Raw genomic sequence first — 18,384 nt, 5'->3', positions numbered from 1 at the left:
CTCTTCGGTAATCTGTTTTCGTTTGATTTTTCAGCCGTTCGTCCAGTAAATCTGGACACCAGGTCACGCAAAAAATGACAAGCTGCTTTTCTGCAGCCCGTCGCTGCTTCCCGAGAAGTCTTTAATCTTTCTGATGCAGCCATCGCGTACGAGGAAAAATGTTCATTCATATGTAAATTAAAGCTCGGTCTCCCTTTCCTACCCCGTCTGAACAACCGACTCCAGGCTCGATCAGCTTTTGTCTTGGAGTGGATTAGCTTTCATTTGGGGGCTAAATTAATGGAAGGGTTTCCTTAATCTTTTCTATGAATATGCTGATCCTCCTATCTTTAGTCTCAGACCAAGGGCTTGAGAGAGAGAGAGCGGTGTCTGAAGAAAAGAGCATTACGCCTCAAAACTGAGCAGTCCCCGAGCATAACATGCCAAGTTTGGGTTTTCCATGGGGCTTTGAGCAAGCTTAAGGGCCTGATATGGTAAAACAAGCATGACTGGTGGTGCCTTACAGCTCTCTGGGATCCAGCCCATTATGAGCCAAACAGCTGTCGGAGGAAGCTCAGAGGGGCGAGGGCGCAGGAGCAACACCCAAGGGACTTCCTCTATCTGTGATAGCCTAGAAATGCTCTGTTTCCCACCTTGTTCCTTATTGTCTGGTTGTGGATCTCTCCGTATGGAAGGACTGTTGCAGCAGCGCTTATATCAGAACCACTCATTCATACAAAGCATGAATGAATCCATCCTGTCAGGAATGTGTGCATGCGAGTGTGTTGTTCTGCTCTATTTTAGTTGCATGTTTGTTGACACAATGAAATGCGTTGCTGAACACATTTCCTGTTTTGCTGTTAAGGACAGATTATGACCTGTTACGTCACCTGTTCTGTCCCCAGACCAGCGCGTGGCGTCTTTCTGCACCATGACGGATATGCAGCGGGCGGAGGCTCTGCAGATCTCCAGAGAGCTGACCAGACGGGTGGCGGAGGCGGAGGGAGCAGCACTGGAAGCAGAGTAGGCTTTACCCACAAACACACAAGCACCAACGCTCCGGTCGCAAGTGAATAATGGACTGTTCGCTAAAACCCGCCCCCGAACAGTGATTGTCCAGTCAGAGCTTAGCAACCATAACTAGGAACGGCAGGCCTGTCGTGCTTCTCCACATGATGAAGTGGTGTGCATGTACCTCTAATAACAGCAATACTCAGTATCTCAAGATATTGGAGGGTGGTGTCTTTTTCATAAACTTTACAGAACCAAAAAAAAGAGTGAAAGTGTGCGGACTGGATTAACCACTGCTCTAATGTAAGCTGCATGCCCGGCTACCTTACTGACTACAACAGTAAGAGAGTGTTATTTGCAAAGGCAAGGGGCATGTCATCACAAGTAATGTTCACCCAGATCTGCATTAGATAGTTACGTTTGCCAAACTCATTGCTTATTCCTCTTCCTCAAATCCTTTTCTCTGGTGACAGTGAAACAACCTGTTTGAAAACACATGAAAGCATAAGTCTAACTGCAGTGTTGCTCGTCCAAATACGTTCTGAATAGTAAACATCTAAACCATTCAAGGATGATGTTAGAACAAGTAACATTTTAATTACACTTTTTATTTGATTATACTGTACAACAATACTATGGCTAAATAGCTCTTCATTGAAATACATGAACAATGCTGTTCTTTAGCCTCAGTCGGTTAGAATAATATCAAGTATGTTTCTATCGTGTGCTTACTTAAGACGTTTTTACAGGTTTGTCATTTAAAAACTGACAAACCTGTAAAACTGTCAAAGTCAACGTGATAATAACACGTTAACGCAAATTTGTTTTGACGGCACTGATTTCTTTAATGCATTAAAGCAACTTGCGATTTTTAATTAACCTATTACAAATCCGACGGGCCGCCGTCGACCGCTATTCGATCTTTCGGAGGTTGTAGCGGGGTATCATATGAAACCAAAAAACCCAAGGAATCCATTGGTACCAACCATGTCATACTAACTTGTCAGGAAGGAGGTTAAATAACGATTGACACCCCTATTAAAAACAAATCAACAAACATTAAAAAACAGCTGGCAACAGAGTTTTCAGCAGACAGAGGTGTTTTAGCGTTAGACATGGGAAGACAGAAAGCTTGAGGTCATGTTTAGAAGGCGACCCGCAATTTACGAAACTCTTGCGAGATGGTTAAGGTTAAGTATTGACCTCGAATGGTTAAGTTTAGGCATTGACCTTGTAGTTAAGGTTAGGATAGGTCGTCGGGCAGCGAGTCTCGTGAGAGTTTTTGCAAGTTCTCCCAATTTGTGGGTTACCTTCTCGACACAACCAAAGCTTGACAGGCGTAGCAACAGAAACTAAAGTGTGCGGGGTTTAGCCTACGGACCATTATCAGCTTCTGTATCGCTGTAGAAGCGGTCATTGTGTTATATTTATGTGATAAATGAGTCATTCTTGAGTCTTAACAACATCCTCTCTCGCGTTCCCCAACAGCGGCCCTCCCTCCACACTAACTGGCAAAGTCAACCAGTTGGAGGTGATCCTCAGGCAGCTGCAGCACGACCTCAGAAAGGTGAGTCACATATTTCAAAATAATTTCTTGATTCTGTTGTCGTCACCTTTTCTTGCTCTCTTTTTCCACGTCAGCAAACAGTGTATGTCTGTGTCACACCGATCAGGAGAATAGACACTGAGTAATGGGTGCCCTGCGGTCTGTGTAATACAAACTCGTCCACTTAATTCAATATCCTGCTTCCTTCCCGCATTGTGTCCCAGCCCAACGTTTCCCCACCTCAACTAATGTGCTTAAAATGGAGAGAGGAAGTGCACTTTTTATCGGAGCAGAGAAAAGGCTCCTTTGCCATGTTAATGCCTCCCATTAACACGGCGCTGACGACAGACGGATGTTCTTGTAATAGCGGGGCTTTTATCAACCTCCTTTTGTATGCATTTATTTTTGCCTCATGTCCCGGTGTTTGATTGTGTGTTCAGGAGAAAGAGGATAAGGCGATGTTGCAGGAGGAGGTGCAACACCTGAGACAGGACAACATGCGACTGCAGGAGGAGAGCCAGACGGCGGCGGCTCAGCTCAGGAAGTTCACAGAGTGGTTCTTTCACACCATTGACAAGAAACCCTGAGAGTGACCTGCAGAAAGAGAGAGGGAGATGGCCTTCACTCCTCCTGGGAAACTCCTACTTAAGACTCCCACAAACTCTAAAACAAACCATTACCGGCCCCAGAGTAATCTTTAAAAAGCCCCTGCTTAGGAGACTGTAGTGCAGCCCTGCGTGGAGAGACTTGAAACCCTGATCTGGACCTTAGTTTTGGGCTCCTCCTCCTGTCTGAAGTGCGGGGCTGTTTCTGACGTTAGCGGATTCTTTATCCTGGCAAAAGAGACTCTTGGGAAAGCTCCTCATCTCCAGCGCTGGAGAGGAATTGAGAAAGGCAACCCGCCCGAGTCCCCGGGATCATCTTACAGTAGTGGAATGTAAAGCTCATTTGCTGTAGTCAACATATAATCTACCTACGTCTGTCACGTCAGTCCACTGTACTGTATACTCAGCTGTACTGTATCGTACTGCGCACACTGTCACACAGCTGTTTCTGTGCCGGCCTTCACGGACGCAGGAGAGTAGAGAGGGCGAGGCGAGGAGGGGAGGAATGTACTGGACATAATGAAGTGGTACTTACTGTCTGCTTGCACCAAGAGGAATCCACATGTGGCGGTCTTGAAACACACAGCGGGGAGGGAAAAATGAATGTAGCTCAACTGAGACCCTCATTTTCTGGAATGGTTCCCAAAGTCCCAAAAGTTTCTATGTTTTTGGGCCATTTTTTTCTTTCATTGAATTCCACTTTTTCTTTCCCTCAGTGTTGTAATGTAGGGTCACATGGCAGTAATTTTGATGTTTTTAAAGGTGCTTTCCCTACACACATGTTCGTCAGTAGTTTCCATTCACTGTCACAATGTCCTAGCAATAATGAAGTGGTAGTTACAAAACTGTGTTTTAAAATAAAAAAAAGAAAAAAGAAGTTAGCACAAACGTGAAGAGTTCCTGTCGAGAAGCAGTTGTACTTGACATGTATTTATAAAACAGGAAGAGACTGTGCCTAAAACTCTCGGTTGTAAATGGATTGTTTCTCTTTGCTTTTAATTCTCTTTTATAAACACATGCCTTGTCTGTGGCTCACTGATATAAATGTATGAATGCGTGTGTGTGTATGTGAGAGAGTGTGTAGTTTATCACAGCAAAATGTGTTCTTATGCAGTGGTTTCTAGAGCATTAGAGCAAGCGCCAGTGAACCACACTTACAATGCCAAATGTGTTTATTTCTGTACATATCTGCCACAGAAGTGTCTTGTATTTAACACTATTATTTAAGCTTATTTAACCTAAAGTTGTTTATTTTATTAAGGTTTTTTTTTTTCTGCACTAAGGAGAGATCAAGCTCTGTGTATGTTGTAAAGTGTGTAGCTTGCCAGGGCAAAAAAAACCTATATATTTAAATATATAAATGATGATTTTGGAGATTCCAACATTTGGATGCTGCTAGATTACAGTTTGCTGGTTTGTATGCTTTTAAAAATGTCTCTCTCCATAAACTGTCTCATCCCTGGTGGGACACTGGTTGCTTTTTTTTGGGTTTTGTTCTATTTTTGGTTTTGTTTTTTTAATAAATGTAGTTGTAAAAATAAGTGATTTTCTTTGTATTTTTTTATATGTTTCTATTTCTAGCATTCTGAACCAAAAGTAGTGATTTTAAATTTTACCAAAAGATGATTGGCTCACGTCTAGTAAATTAAAACCCAGTGGTGCTAAAGGATAGATTCATGTTTTTTGTGGTTTTGTGGTAAATGAGAGGATCGATACCACTCACATCTGTTAAAGGTGCTCTATATAATATCCAGAGCATTAATATAGCAGCAAGCAACTATTAGCTATGTAAAGATATAGAGGAGTAATGTCTACCTGAGCAGAGAATGAAGTCGCTCTTCCTCTCTGCGTGTTGTAATCCGAGCTTTTCCTTGCTTTGTTGACATCGCCGGGCCGGCCGCATGTGCCTTTTAGTACATGTTCATGTTCAACACTGTTAGCTCTGTCAGCACTTTCGCCGTTGTTTTCACTGTTAACTTTGTTAGCACCGTTAGCTACGAGCCGCCAGGTCAGCTGTCGCCATGTTGAGAGCCGTGCAGAGGCAATAGAAATGCTCCCAATCTTGCATTTAGCACCTATAAATATGAAACTAGAGCCAGGAGATGGTTAGCTTAGCTTCGCATAAAGACTGGAAGCATGGGGAAACCGCTAGACTGGCTCTGTTCAAAGAAATAGTTCCAGCAAATGACCCCCGTAAAACCACAACTTGACGTTTTTACACTATTTTATTTTATACAAATTAAACAAACGAGTGAGTTTTAAAGATGCTGTTACCTTTGCACAGAGCTAGAGGAACTGACAATTGTTTGCTTAAGCTTTATACTTTTCATGCAGACATGAGGATGGTATCAAACGTCTCATTTAACTCTCGGTAAGAAAGCAAATAAGCACATTTCTCATGTCAAACTATTCATTTAACACAACACTTGCATGCCTATATGTACATTGATAGAGTTGCCGCTATAACTTTATCTATGAAGCTATGAAATGATCCTTTCCCAACACATTTGTAATGTAAGAGATCCACAGTCTTCATACAAAAATGCATTCCTTTAATTAGTCAAATGAAGTGGGAATCTTCCAGAGTTACTATCCCTACGCCAAAGCTTAGTAAGAACCGCGGTCTAGGGAGACTCAAAGAGGAAGTTTTGCACTAAAAAAGACTTGTGAAGTTTGGAAGATAGCCGCTTGATATGTGACTCTGTCCTTACACGGTCTGGTGTGCACATTTCAACTCATTCCTTCATCTACCTTTCAAGTGAAAACTCTATGATAAAAGTTGCAGATATTTTGACAGAAAGTCCTCAAGCTTTGGACTCCCATCAAAAGCATTATAAATGTAATACACATGTAAGGGACCTTAGATGTATTGGAAAGACTCACCAAAGGAATATAAGTAAAAGTTTGTGCACCTATTGGTAGGAATGATATGGAAAACAAGATGGCCTGAGAGCTGCATGTGTGTCCTCATCAGACATCTGATGCTTGCTCTTCAGGTTTAGACAAAACACAAAGAGCTCATTTTGGACCGTTCATTTGTCGATCATCCAGCAGGAGAAGATTACAACCTTTTTCATCCTCTGTTTTGTAAACAGCAGGTGTGCTAAGACTTTCGAAATGGAAACATGAAGCCATAATGTGTTTGTGACTTGATTCCCTGTGAGTTGGTGGTGTGTTTTAAATAAATGACAGATGTTGCTCTCACCGCAGGGACGGCAAAAGGACTCGCTGAATAATTAATCATAAGCCTTTTTGGGTGCGGAGAGAAAAAACAATTAAATTTGTTTGCTACTTCCTGCATAAACCTTCAGCCCAGCTGCTGGAGTGTGGTCCAATCTATCACGTCCTCCAGGGGCTGCTGGGTATGCAGGTGCATTGAACTGTGGGTAAAGCTGGTTTGTCTTTTTTGTGTCTTACATTTGGATCACCTTTGAGGGAGTTGGAGTCAGTTGCAGTCAGCTTGTTTGACTGCAACTTTTTTTATTTTTGCACCCCCTCTGAGTGTCTAAGGATTCAATGAAGGCTTCATCCAAGTCTGACCACTTAATGAATGACCCAGTTCAGTCCGCTCCACACCAGAGCTGCCTATAAAAATGCCTTGACGGCCATTTGTGTGAGTGGATGAGCTCTGGGTTTGGCGAGGAGCAGCGTGCAGTGAGATGAGGTAGTTAATCTACATGTGTGTGCGCGCTGCCAGGACAGCAGATGGGAGCTCACACTGGCACAAGGCGAAAGTGTTGCCTGTTTCAGATGGAGGAGGATTCCAGGGCGTTGTTGTGGAGGGTGCGATCAGGAGCTCGACCAGTGACTAAAGAGAGGTACCAAATGACTTTGGCATCAGGGGAAATCTGGAGAAAGATCCGAGGCCGGTTCAGCAGCAGTGAAAATGAAAGACAAGCTGCAGCAGAAAGATGCATGGGACCAATTAAATACTACAATGACATACTGGGATTTTATCAGCCTTGCGAAATATGCTGAGAAGCAGAAACCCAATCCAATAGGTGGAAAAATCTACTCTAACCAGATGGGAGAGCTTACAGTCAAACCATATTGATTTCTAATACTTGACTGTGTCAGCAGTTAAAGGAATGAACGTTAGTGTACCAGGAGCGACGGTCATCCATCTACACAGATTTGGTGCTCATCACACATAATAGCATGTGACTGGGACACAGTTGTCCTGCTTCCACAGTCCCACAGCAGATGCTCCCCTGCTGTGAGTGCCACCCAAGTCAGGATCACGTTACCCAGAATAGGGTTGAGTGTGCCCAAAGCACAGCTGGCACGGCACGGCGCGGAGGGAGTGGGGGGGGGGACACTATCGACTGTGTGTGTGGGTCAGCCTGTAGTTACTGCTTGCAAATATCAAATATCAGTATCAGCTTTCCTGAAAACAATGGATTAGATTTTGTGTTTGGATTAGTCTCTACTAGGATTGCAGGGAATTATTCATAGATATCAGAAATTCTATACATGCATTATTCAGAGTGGCTGTTCAGTAATCCTTGGTTCAATATCTTGATACCACATTTTTACCAGAAAGTTGGACGTATGAATTATGAGCTATTGAGCGTTGAGGACGATGAAAAGAGGACAATTCAACAGGCTCGCCTTTGGTCTTTTCAGATAGTTGCAATTGTGTTGTGTGCCTGCGAGGCGTAACAGCAGGATTAGCTCTCTCTCACCTGGTCTGCTTATTATTATCTGTGCAGCTCATCTCTCCTCTGCAGGCGCTTTTGAAATTCCCTCTCGCTCACTGAAGAGCTGAATCTCACACACACACACACATACAACACACTAGAAAGAAAAAGAAGAAAAGGGAAGATCCTCCAAACCAGCAGAGAGTCATCTCTCTCCCCCATCTGCCTCCCGGGTCCCCACGGGCCGTCACTATCTGTCAGTCAAGTCACAGGTGACCACCCTCTTAGCTCAACCTAGTCAGTGAAGGGCGACATTTTATAAGCCACTTGCCTGCCTGGCCTCGATAGGAATCAGAAAGGGTAAGAAAGAAAAAAAAAATTCAGAAAGGTCATTGCTGGCAGGAAAACTTGAAATCTCACACATCCATCCAGCGGAGAAAAAAAACCTCAGCCAACATCTTGTGTTGTAGGTGTGTGGGAATAAAAAAGACGGCTCATGTCTTGTGTGTTGTTTTACTGCCAAATTAGATAAAGAAGACAGGAACAAACAGATAAGACAGGGCTGCTGAATTATCTTCATTTGCCAAGATGTCCTTGTCTGTTGTCCTTTTCAGCCTCCGAGCAACAGCCAGTTCTGCTATCGATTCTCAATCGGCTGCTTCCAGTGCAAACAGGCATTCAAGACAGTTATGTGAGTGGGTGGTGGTTAGGAGGCGTTCACGCCCAGATCTCTACGCCGACTTCTCCCTTTTCTTTATTGAAGGTATTGATTATGTAAAGCTGCATTGGTCTGGCCTGGCCTGTGTGGCTGAGTGGAGGGGTTGTTTCATAGGGTCATGGGAATATTGATGTCTGGAGGGTGAATGGTAAGTGTAAAAGTGGGGGCGTATAGTAGCGAATAGCAAACAACCCCCACCGACCCATCATCAGCAATGAAAGCTTAACTGGAGAGGCAATCGATCCTATGTGTGAGAGAGGAGACACAGAGACACTGGAAGGTCAAACGCAAAATTTGTCTGAGCCAGGAAAGGAATTACCTTCAACCTGGCGTGCTCGCATCAAACTGTAAAACAGAGAGCACGCTGTGTCCATGTGCAAGTAATAAGAGCAGACCTGTCATTATCTTTACGGGCTGCGACCGCGATGCTGGTTTTCACCCTGTGTGTCTGAGGACAGATTTTTGTGACAGCGATAGCGTCGCAACCGTGAAAGGTGCACGCACGAACCTCACAGATGTGTAGTTGAGATCAAAATGAAGGTCAAGTTCAAAAATGGCCGTGGTCCGAGCAAGGAGGGCGTTTCTGTGGAGAGATTGTTGTGACTGCGATAGCATCCTAAACCTGCAGAGTGCCGTCACAAAACTTTCCAGATGTGTTGAGATCAAAATGGAAGATGAGTTCGAAGATGGGTGTGGTTCGATCAAGTGGGGAAGGGGCCATAGCCTCCCCAACACTTCAAGCCCCTGCCCTGACTGAGATAGTATGATTCCTACTATAGCGAAGGCCTGACCTGCCCTACTCTCAACACATCTGGAAAGTTTTTCTCTATAGAAAAACATGTACAAGCTTTTGAAATGTGACTACAAATTTGGGTCAGGAGCACAAGACTATTGGTTTATGTAGTTCAGTCTTCCTGGCTTTCCCATACCTCGATGCACACACAGTTTTTTCCATCTTATTCTCATGGTTGTTATATATCCGAAAGAGCAGATGTCTCCATTTTGAACTGTGAAGCAGATGTGAAAATGTAATAAAATGGCATATCAGGAGGTCACTTCCTTACAGTAAATCCGTAATCTCCCTTTTCCATACAAGACTTAAGAGTGTAGAGATAGCATGCTGTGTCTATATGAGGCTGATAACAGGCTGATAGTTAGCAGGTGTACACCAATTTATTAGGTACACCCAGCTAAAACTAATGTAATCTAATGCAAAAGGTACTATCTTTATATAGGTCATAGAGATGTGTTGAACTGTAAAATAATTTAGGAGGCTGTAGTTTGTAATATGTATTTTGTAATACTTGGTGTACCCTTGTTGATTTAAGTAGGATAGACATAATATTGAAGACACCTCTCAGTGTAATACATTCAACAGCACCAGAAACAGCCTTCAAAATTATCATAAAAATGAATCAGCACCTCTAAGACTGTTTATTAAATCAATAATTAAATCTGAATAGTATAACCTTCACAAAGGGAGGATGTACTGCACAGCTGTTGGCTTTGGTTAGGTGCGTCACAGTCTGGCACCGTGTCCAGACGCCTTCAGACTTTTTGTAGACTGGACTGAGTCGTTTTCTGTGTTTTGGGTTTTCTGTGCTGTTTTTTTCCCTGTTCTAGCTTTCCCTCCTTTACCCGTCTACACACCTGCTCTGAATCAGCCTTGTTAGTTCTTCACAACCAATCAGCTGCTTCCTCTTCCCAGTGCTCTCTAATCACCTCATTCCCATCACCTGAGCTTCTCCGCCGTCTCTCCACCTGCTCTTCATCCTCTCATCAGGTTAGTTTGTATTTAAATCCTGTGTTTCACTTCAGTCTTTGTTGATTTTGTTATGAGATGTTCAGTTTTGCCTTGCCTGTACCAAACCTTGAATTAAAATGATACCTGTTGCCTGTAGTCTCCTGCGTTTGGGTTCCCCTGCTCCACTCCCAATGACAAGGGTTACCTAATAAACTGGCAACTAAGTATAATGTTTACCATGTTCACCATCTTACTGTAGCATGTTAGCATTTTAGTATTTGCTGATTAGCACTCAGTACAAAGTTCAGTTGAGGCTGAGGCAAATACTATATATTTTGGAGCGTTATTTAGCCTCCTTCCTTGACAAGCTAACAGGACATGACATGTTTGGTACCAATGGATTCCTTAGGTTTTCTAGTTTCAGAGTTTCTAACTCTAAACCTGAGCCTGCTACAGCTTCTGAAAGACAGTAAAGGATCGCTGGCAATCCCGCAGGCCTTTTAATTTGAAAGAAAAAATTGCTATCATCTGGCGGGCCAAATTGTACTTGATAGCGGGCCAACTATGGCCCGCAAGCCTCACTTTGGGCAGCCCTGATCTAGACGTCAAGATACTGGATAATGGAGAACCCTGACCGGCTGGTGGCACTAGAGGAAAAGTCAGCGGGTCACCAAAGTAATTAGATTCCATTCTCCAAAGACCATCAATGCCTGGACAAGATTTCATGATAATCCAATAATTGTTGAAATATTTTTGATTGACCAACCAAAATTGCCATCCTCAGAGCCACGGTGCTAGCATATATTCATATAACTTTAGTACCAGATAATCAGCAGTGTTTCGTATCTGAAATCTTCTTGCATCATTTATATCTCTCCTCATCTTACACCTGAGGGATTTCTGTCTCACATTCTCTCTCACAGAGATGTGAATCAGGGATGAGTGTCTCCAGATGGTGACATTTATGTCTTTCCTCAGCATATCAACAAAAGTAATAAACGCTAATCTATGAACCTAATAAAACATAAAAACCAGAAGATTTTGATTTGTGATTTTAATTAGCCCGCTTGATGGCAGGACTTTATGTTCACCAGGAGCAATGGAGCAAACGCTGAATATTGGTATTTTGCTGAATAGTTCATTAACCGGTTCAATAAGTACAAATTAATGTTCACTTCTTCCTGAGCCAGTGACAGCTCCGTGTTTATGACGTGGGAGCAAAGCTCCACTATTACACCCTATTGTGATGACGGATCAGTTCGGCTTAGATTACTCAACTGAATATTGCCATTAAAATAACATGTGGTCATAGAGTTTTTCATATGGCTCCCATTTTCTTAAACAAAGTGTGTAATCACAATGTTTATAACTTTAATATCTGCATTACATCAACCTGTTCAGCTGCTAATATCTGCATTACATCAACCTGTTCAACTGCAGAACACTTATTTGTACATTTAGCACCTTAATACTGAAATAATGAGACAATATTTGATTTATTGTAAAGCCTATAGCCTACACAATGAGCTAAAGACAAGAGCTCAATACACACATCTGAGGACATCATGTTAAGGTTGACCTCTGACTCCAGCCATTATTTTGGATCGACTGCTTACACAATCAATAATGTACAACACAATGAGGTAAAATGCATTTGCATAAAACAGCCATCTCAAGATGAACGACCTTTAATCACATGAAAATAAACTCACACCGCTCCAATCCTCAGACGTGCTGTTCCGTGTTATTTACTTACTTACTTATTTGTCTCTGTTCCCCGGAGCGACATAACACTTTGACAAGTGCTCACCACGCAGCCTGTGTAATTTATGTGTGCAATAACAAAAGTGCAAAGCTCCGGTGGTCTATACGTCAAAGACGAGCTAGTCAGCTTTCAGTCTGCCAGCTTCCAGAGGTACAAGAGAGTCTCGCCTCCCGTCAATGTTACTATGCCTCCATTTAACATGCCGCCCACCTCCTCCATCCAGCTTCTCTGTGCTGTACAGTAGTACCCTTTTCTCTTTTTAATACGTTTTTCTTCCTCACTGCAGATCAATTTGCTTCATAGAATGTGTCAAACCTTGCAGGTCATTTTGATAATGATTCTGCATTTTTTTGCCTTTTTTTAAAACTAAAATCTAAATATTTCATTCATCGTGCTATCAGAGCAAAAAATATGCAAATGATTACTCAGCTTTATGGCAATTTTAATTCGTCAAATACTTTGGTTTCTGACCAAAACTGATGACATTCCCATCAGCCTCAACTGTACTTTGTGTTTAGTGCTAATTAGCAAAAGTTACCAAGCTAACATGCTAAACTAAGATGGTGAACATGGTAAACACAGTGGGCAACCTCCAGGTTGCAAAAAGAAGTCTGACTGTATAGAAGTCGATGAGAAAATGAACCTACTTCTCACTTGATTTATTACCTCAGTAAACATTGTAAACATGAGTTTATGGTCTCAATCGCTAGTTTCAAGTCTTCTTCAATACAGCATGATGTTCATTTAGTAAATTATGGTCCCATTTAGAGTCAAATAGACCATAAAGCAGGGTATGTTTTAGGACGCGACTACCTTGTGATTGACAGGTCGCTACCACGGCGTTGTACGGTCTGGGAGTTGTTCATGTTTTCGTCTCACATTCTTTCACAGTGTTTTCAGTTCATGAAAGTAAATTGTAACATTTTGGTCGTATAAAAATGTCTTATTCAGTGTGTGGTTGTACTTAGCTCCACCCTCTCGTGTCACTTCTGGTTGCAAAAAACCAAGATGGCGACGGCCAAAATGCCGAACTCGAGGCTTCAAAACGGCAGTCCACAAACCAATGGGTGATGTTACTGTGACTACGTCCACTTCTTATATATAGTCTATGCGTAAACGGATAGGCTACCAGCATGTTATCATTGTTGTTGTGATGATGTTAGCATGCTGGCGTTAGCATTTAGCTTGTGGCTGCAGACTCTTGTTTCAATACAAGTTTCTACATCACTGTAGGTCATATTATTACATGAATGTGTCAAACTTTGGAGAACATTTGGAGAATGTTTCTGTTTTATTTGTATGTCCTATTAGTCATAATATAGAAAATAACTTTCCAGCTGGATTGGCTTGTGACCAATGTGTTGGCCCTTTCATTTTGACAAGGTACAGAAAGAAACTTGTAAAATGTCAAATCACAAAACAGAGCATTTGATATTTCGGTGGTTGTAGGACAAAAACCTTTTATACAAAGATGTGACGCCTCTGAGATAACATGACGCATGGTTCAGAGGAGAATGAACGGCACAGAGAGGGTTTGAGGATGGAGACAGAGGATTTTTTGTTCTTCTCTTTCTCCTAATGCTCAGCTTATCGACAAAGCCAGGTACCAATCTGCCGCCCTTCCACTGCACTACATTCCTCAGTGAAAAGCCATCCAGCCTGGATATTCTGCAGCTGAATGTTTCGCGGTCTTCAGCCAAGAACACTCTGATTTTAGTGGCACCTGCTTTACCCCAGCTCGCGGTTCCTGTAATTGTGCCCTTTCTCCTGCAGTCTCTAATCATCAACCTCTATCTGCACACCATGTGACAATGCAAATGGGCCGGAGAGAGGAGACATTAAGTGCAAGCCTTGTGGCAGCCTGTGTATGTCTGCGAGCAGCTGGAGGAGCTCTAACCACAACATCTGCGAGGAGCGAGGTCAGGTTTCTATCACACCACCCACAATGTATGTTGTTAGAGTCATGGAGGGCCAAAGGCTGAAATATGACAGGCCGGTGGGGCAGTGAGCCAAAATGATATAGTTTATGTCCATCCTAATCTAGACCAAACTGTTGCTGCATATGTTTCCTAAGATTTGCATGTTTGATATGTTTTGCTGAATGTTTGAGATGATTCGCCTGGGCTGACAGCCAGAAACGTCAGTGTTTGTGTGTGTGTGTGTGTGTGTGTGTGTGTGTGTGCGTGCGCGCAACTCATCACACTGTTTGTCATCAACCATCCTCCTGTCAGACTCCTCTGGTGTATCGTACAGCTACAGCAAACACAGGCAATGAACAAACAGCCCAGACATGCACCTTACCAGTACTTAATACGGGTTTTACCCTGTTCAGAGACTTTTTCTGATGTAGTGGCTATAATTATTGTTATTTTATGCCAGTTTCTATATATATGTATATAGTTAGTGTGTACTATGGCTCCATAACGATGGCTCTGGTTAAGCCGGGAACACTCTGTCACCTCAATTTATTCCAAGATTTCTGTAAACATTTTCACTTTGGGAGCATTGGCAGTCATGTTTTCCATATCCACTCTTTTAATATTGGGAAACAACTTTAAAAGGACTTGGATATATAATTTAATTAAAAATTGCTTGCTTATTATTATAAAGTAAATGTCAGCTGTTCAATAATATATCTTATTTCACCTCCTTCTTTGTCCTTTGCATCTGAAATGTGAGGATCATGTTCTTTCCCTTCATCTTTGCAGCTGGTGATGTTCATTACTTTTTATTTCTGGGTCCAATTAGTTTTGTGGTGTATTCCTCAAGAAGAACTGGAGTTTGATAGAGGAAAACATTCCAGCGATGTAAAACATCAGCCTTAATAGACCAGAGTGCACTGCAGTGAAATACTTGTGTGTTTGTAGTTAAAACCACGACTCACTCAGCTGTCCACCAAACTACTCCAGTGTTGCTACTGATAACACTATCTGTTGTTATTGCTCTTTTCACCCACACATGGACACTAATCCACCGATGAGTGAAGAAACAGTCAACGTTTTGAGGTGTTGTTGAAAGGCACTCTGGAAAATGGAGGAATCTACTGAGGTCAAAGTGGGTTCATCAACAAAATGCACCATGATTTGAACATGACAGGTTGATGATACGGTATACAACAGTGAAAGATAAGGTTATTCATGCTCACGTTTAAGTTCAAGTCAATAACATGAACACCCGAACAATGGGCAACACAATACAGAAGATCTACCTTCAAACACTACTACAGCTTAGGTTTAACTGCTCAGTTTGTGATCGTCAGAGAGGTGTGCGTTCACTAGTCATCTTTAAAGCTGTAGTTTGTAGTTGTAGACAACCCGATCTCACAGGAAGGCGTATAAATAGCATGACATTACACAGACGTTCCGCAAGTCACGAGGACGCATTTTAGGCTTTTGTACCCCACACAACAAAACTACGGTAACGTCGGCAGTTAGTTTTAGGCAACAAAAACACTTAGTTAGGTTTAAGAAAACGCAATCATAGTTGGGCTTAAAATAAGTACTTTAACTAGGTAAAATACGAATGGAAACAATGTAACATAAGTACAGAAAAAAACGTCACTAACGTCACTTACAAAACAAAACACCAGTCTCGAACACCGGTCTCCTGGTTGAAAGTTGTGTTTGTTGGACCCATCCAACTCCCCTCAGGCCCACCATAAGCGGTCTTTCTCGCTTTTTATTCTCCATACATCACTAGCGTAGCATATTTATGTGGATGCCTTTACATTACAGTCAATGCAGGCTACATGGTGTACAAATGACACGCAAAAAGCAAGAAAGGCGTTCTGCCTTGCGATTATCGTGTCATTCATACGCCTTTTCGTTGAAATGGGCTGCCGTAGATGTTGTACTGGTTACATTATATTGTTAAGTGTTCCGATGTTTTCCTCACCCGTTACATATTTAAACTGAAACGCTTAGACATTTTTCCTCTTTAAGTGAGCAAGCACACGACTTAAAGCGAGAACAAAACAAAAGGCGACATATCTTCCCATCACACTCTAGTATCACTTTGCTTGCCAGGCACTCAGGCACTCTGAGGCATGGAAGCATTATAAAGGGATGAAGCCAGACTTAAAGTCTGGCTGTTGATGGGAACAAACATCCGCCCTGCTCCTCCTACGCTTCACACCAAATACACAACACACAGGATCTAATGAACCACCATCTGGCGCTACAGCAGACCTGGGAGTCTGCCCTGCACGGGCAACTCACAGAAACAAGTTCCCAAGTGGCTTCACCACCAAAACACAAATTCAAAACGCCAATGTGGGTCAGGCTAAACGTTGGCACCCAGGACAGGTTGAAAGAGATACATTCAATATTGTTATACTGTATGAATTGGTTATTTGTCAGGGAGCTACAACATCAGCCATGTTTGTTAGCTGCAAAACAGGAGTGTTTCTAATCAAGAGCTTGTGTTTGTCCATGTGTCAGCTTTGTGTTAACATATTTATGGTGCTACTAAAAGCTCATTTATTCAATTCGGCTGTGTAAAAAAAGGCAGGTAATGGTAATGTGTGCTTGTGCTGTAATAAAAGAACTGAAATGAATTTCTCTGTGTGCATAAAAGCAACGCGATGAGAGATCACGATATGGGCGGCTGAAGGTTTGCACACACAATAGGTCTAATTCAGCACACAAAGGCAGCACATTGTGTGGAGGAGATGTGAGCGATAGCAGAAATGAATAGCAATTGAAAGGTGTGAATGGCATCTCTCATTGAAAGCAAACACGCAGAGAGGCAAATAATCTTCTGATCCAGACTGTTCTTGCTTGTTTTAGTTGGACTTTCACACTGCGTCCATGTGAGAGAGAGAGAGAGCTGTCAGCTGCAGAATTACGGCAGTGGGAGTTTTTTTTGTCACGGCAGAGAGAAAAGGTCTCTTTTTGTCTACCTACTCTGCTGCCAGGGCGCAAACGAACTCTCTCCTCCGATATGGGGTTTGTTGTCACCCTCCAGGCTCAGCCGATGCTGGGTTTCCACGGCGACGGAGGCGTGAAATGTAGCCGGTAGCCAGGCTGTACAGTATGAGTGGCCGTTCTGTCTCATTTCTTTGTCTTCTGTCCATTCAGGGAGGCATGTCTGGCTAGCAGCACCATACAAATCAATACTGCCTGGCACACACACACATACATAGTGTAAATTCCTACGAGCTGCAGCGCAGCCTCCAGAGCTCCTCAGGCCTTTTTGAGTTTTTCCAAAGTAGAGATGGAGAGGTGAAGGGGTCAACAGCAGCGAGGATCAAAAAATTTGGTGCAACCATTCAGAATTCAAGCTTGAAGGTTTCTCTATACGACATTCAGAGCATCAATATAGCAGCAAACAACTACTGTCTATGAAACGAAATAGAGGAGTGATGTCTACCTGAGCAGAGAGTGAAATCACTCTCCCTCTATGTGTGTGATCATAATATGAGTTTCTCTGTGCTTTGTTGACAGCGGTTACAGCTAATAACACCGTCCCAACCGACGGCCCAACCACCCTTCAGTTCCCCCTCAGGAAAAGACTGTTAGCTCTGTCAGCACTGTTGCCGTTGTGTGCACCGTTAGCTGCGAGCATAGACTGTATATAAAGATGGATGACATGACAGCTCCCCAAAAGTGAAGCCAAAACATCTTGATTGCCCCCTGGTGGCTGGTTGCAGTATAGGTCATAAATCCTGCCTCCTCCATGTTAGCGGATGGAACATGGGTCAAACAAAAAAATCAAAGTACACCTCAAATAAATTTTTTCCAAAGATAGTTTCTGTCATTTTAGATCATTCTTATCACACTGATGTATGTTCAAGGGATTTTTTCTGATAATTTTGGTTTTAATTAGTTATTTGATGCTATAAAAACGGGGTGAGACGTTATATATAGAGTTCTATTTCATCCTTACTGACCGCCAGAGGCAGTGCTTCAACACTGGATATCTTCGTCTCGCGCATGCGCAGGTCGAGTATTAATATCAACAAAGTCACGTGTGACCTCGGATGACCCTTAGGTATAAGTTCCGGTGTCATCCACGAGATCAGTCCTATTTCATCTTCTCGCTTGCGCAGTTTAACTACTGTGGTAGCATTAGCTAAAAGCTAAATTACCTATTTGAGCTCGTCGCCGGTAGCCTTGTGACCACCGGTCGGAGTTGCGGAGTTTCGCCCTCCAAAGGCTGCGACGAGCCGCCCATCAAACTGTGTTGTCCGCCGTTCGGTCCTCCGACGGAGGAGACGGCGGATGCACCTATCCTGGTCATCACCAGCGTGATAAGGACATCCTCCAATGTGTACATCACCCGGTGAGATCGATTTACATTGTGTTCTATAACAATAACGTCTGTGCACAGTTAGCAGAGCGTTAGCTCATGCTAAACTAGTGAGATACTAACAAGA

General features: G+C 42.8%; 1 protein-coding gene and 1 long non-coding RNA gene across 6 annotated transcripts in view; both read left to right on the top strand.

The window, feature by feature from the left end:
- Positions 1 to 4,682, top strand: part of LOC141774198 (signal-induced proliferation-associated 1-like protein 2) — a 100,374-nt gene extending 95,692 nt beyond the window's left edge. For all 5 annotated transcript variants that reach the window (XM_074646620.1, XM_074646617.1, XM_074646618.1 and 2 more), the window contains 3 exons: positions 885 to 1,002; positions 2,479 to 2,557; positions 2,977 to 4,682. In XM_074646620.1, coding sequence (XP_074502721.1) covers positions 885 to 1,002; positions 2,479 to 2,557; positions 2,977 to 3,123 — 344 coding nt within the window. In that variant the 3' untranslated portion in view covers positions 3,124 to 4,682. The remainder of the gene's footprint in view (positions 1 to 884; positions 1,003 to 2,478; positions 2,558 to 2,976) is intronic.
- A 5,461-nt stretch (positions 4,683 to 10,143) lies between these two features.
- Positions 10,144 to 17,882, top strand: LOC141773508 (uncharacterized). The gene is made up of 3 exons (XR_012595140.1): positions 10,144 to 10,282; positions 13,782 to 13,927; positions 17,453 to 17,882. It is a non-coding gene; the product is annotated as an uncharacterized LOC141773508 (long non-coding RNA).
- The last annotated feature ends 502 nt before the right edge of the window (positions 17,883 to 18,384 follow it).

This window comes from Sebastes fasciatus, chromosome 9 (assembly GCF_043250625.1).
Source record: "Sebastes fasciatus isolate fSebFas1 chromosome 9, fSebFas1.pri, whole genome shotgun sequence".
NCBI lineage: Eukaryota > Metazoa > Chordata > Actinopteri > Perciformes > Sebastidae > Sebastes > Sebastes fasciatus.
Note: the sequence above shows the minus strand (reverse complement) of the source record. Positions and strands in the feature narration are given on the sequence as shown.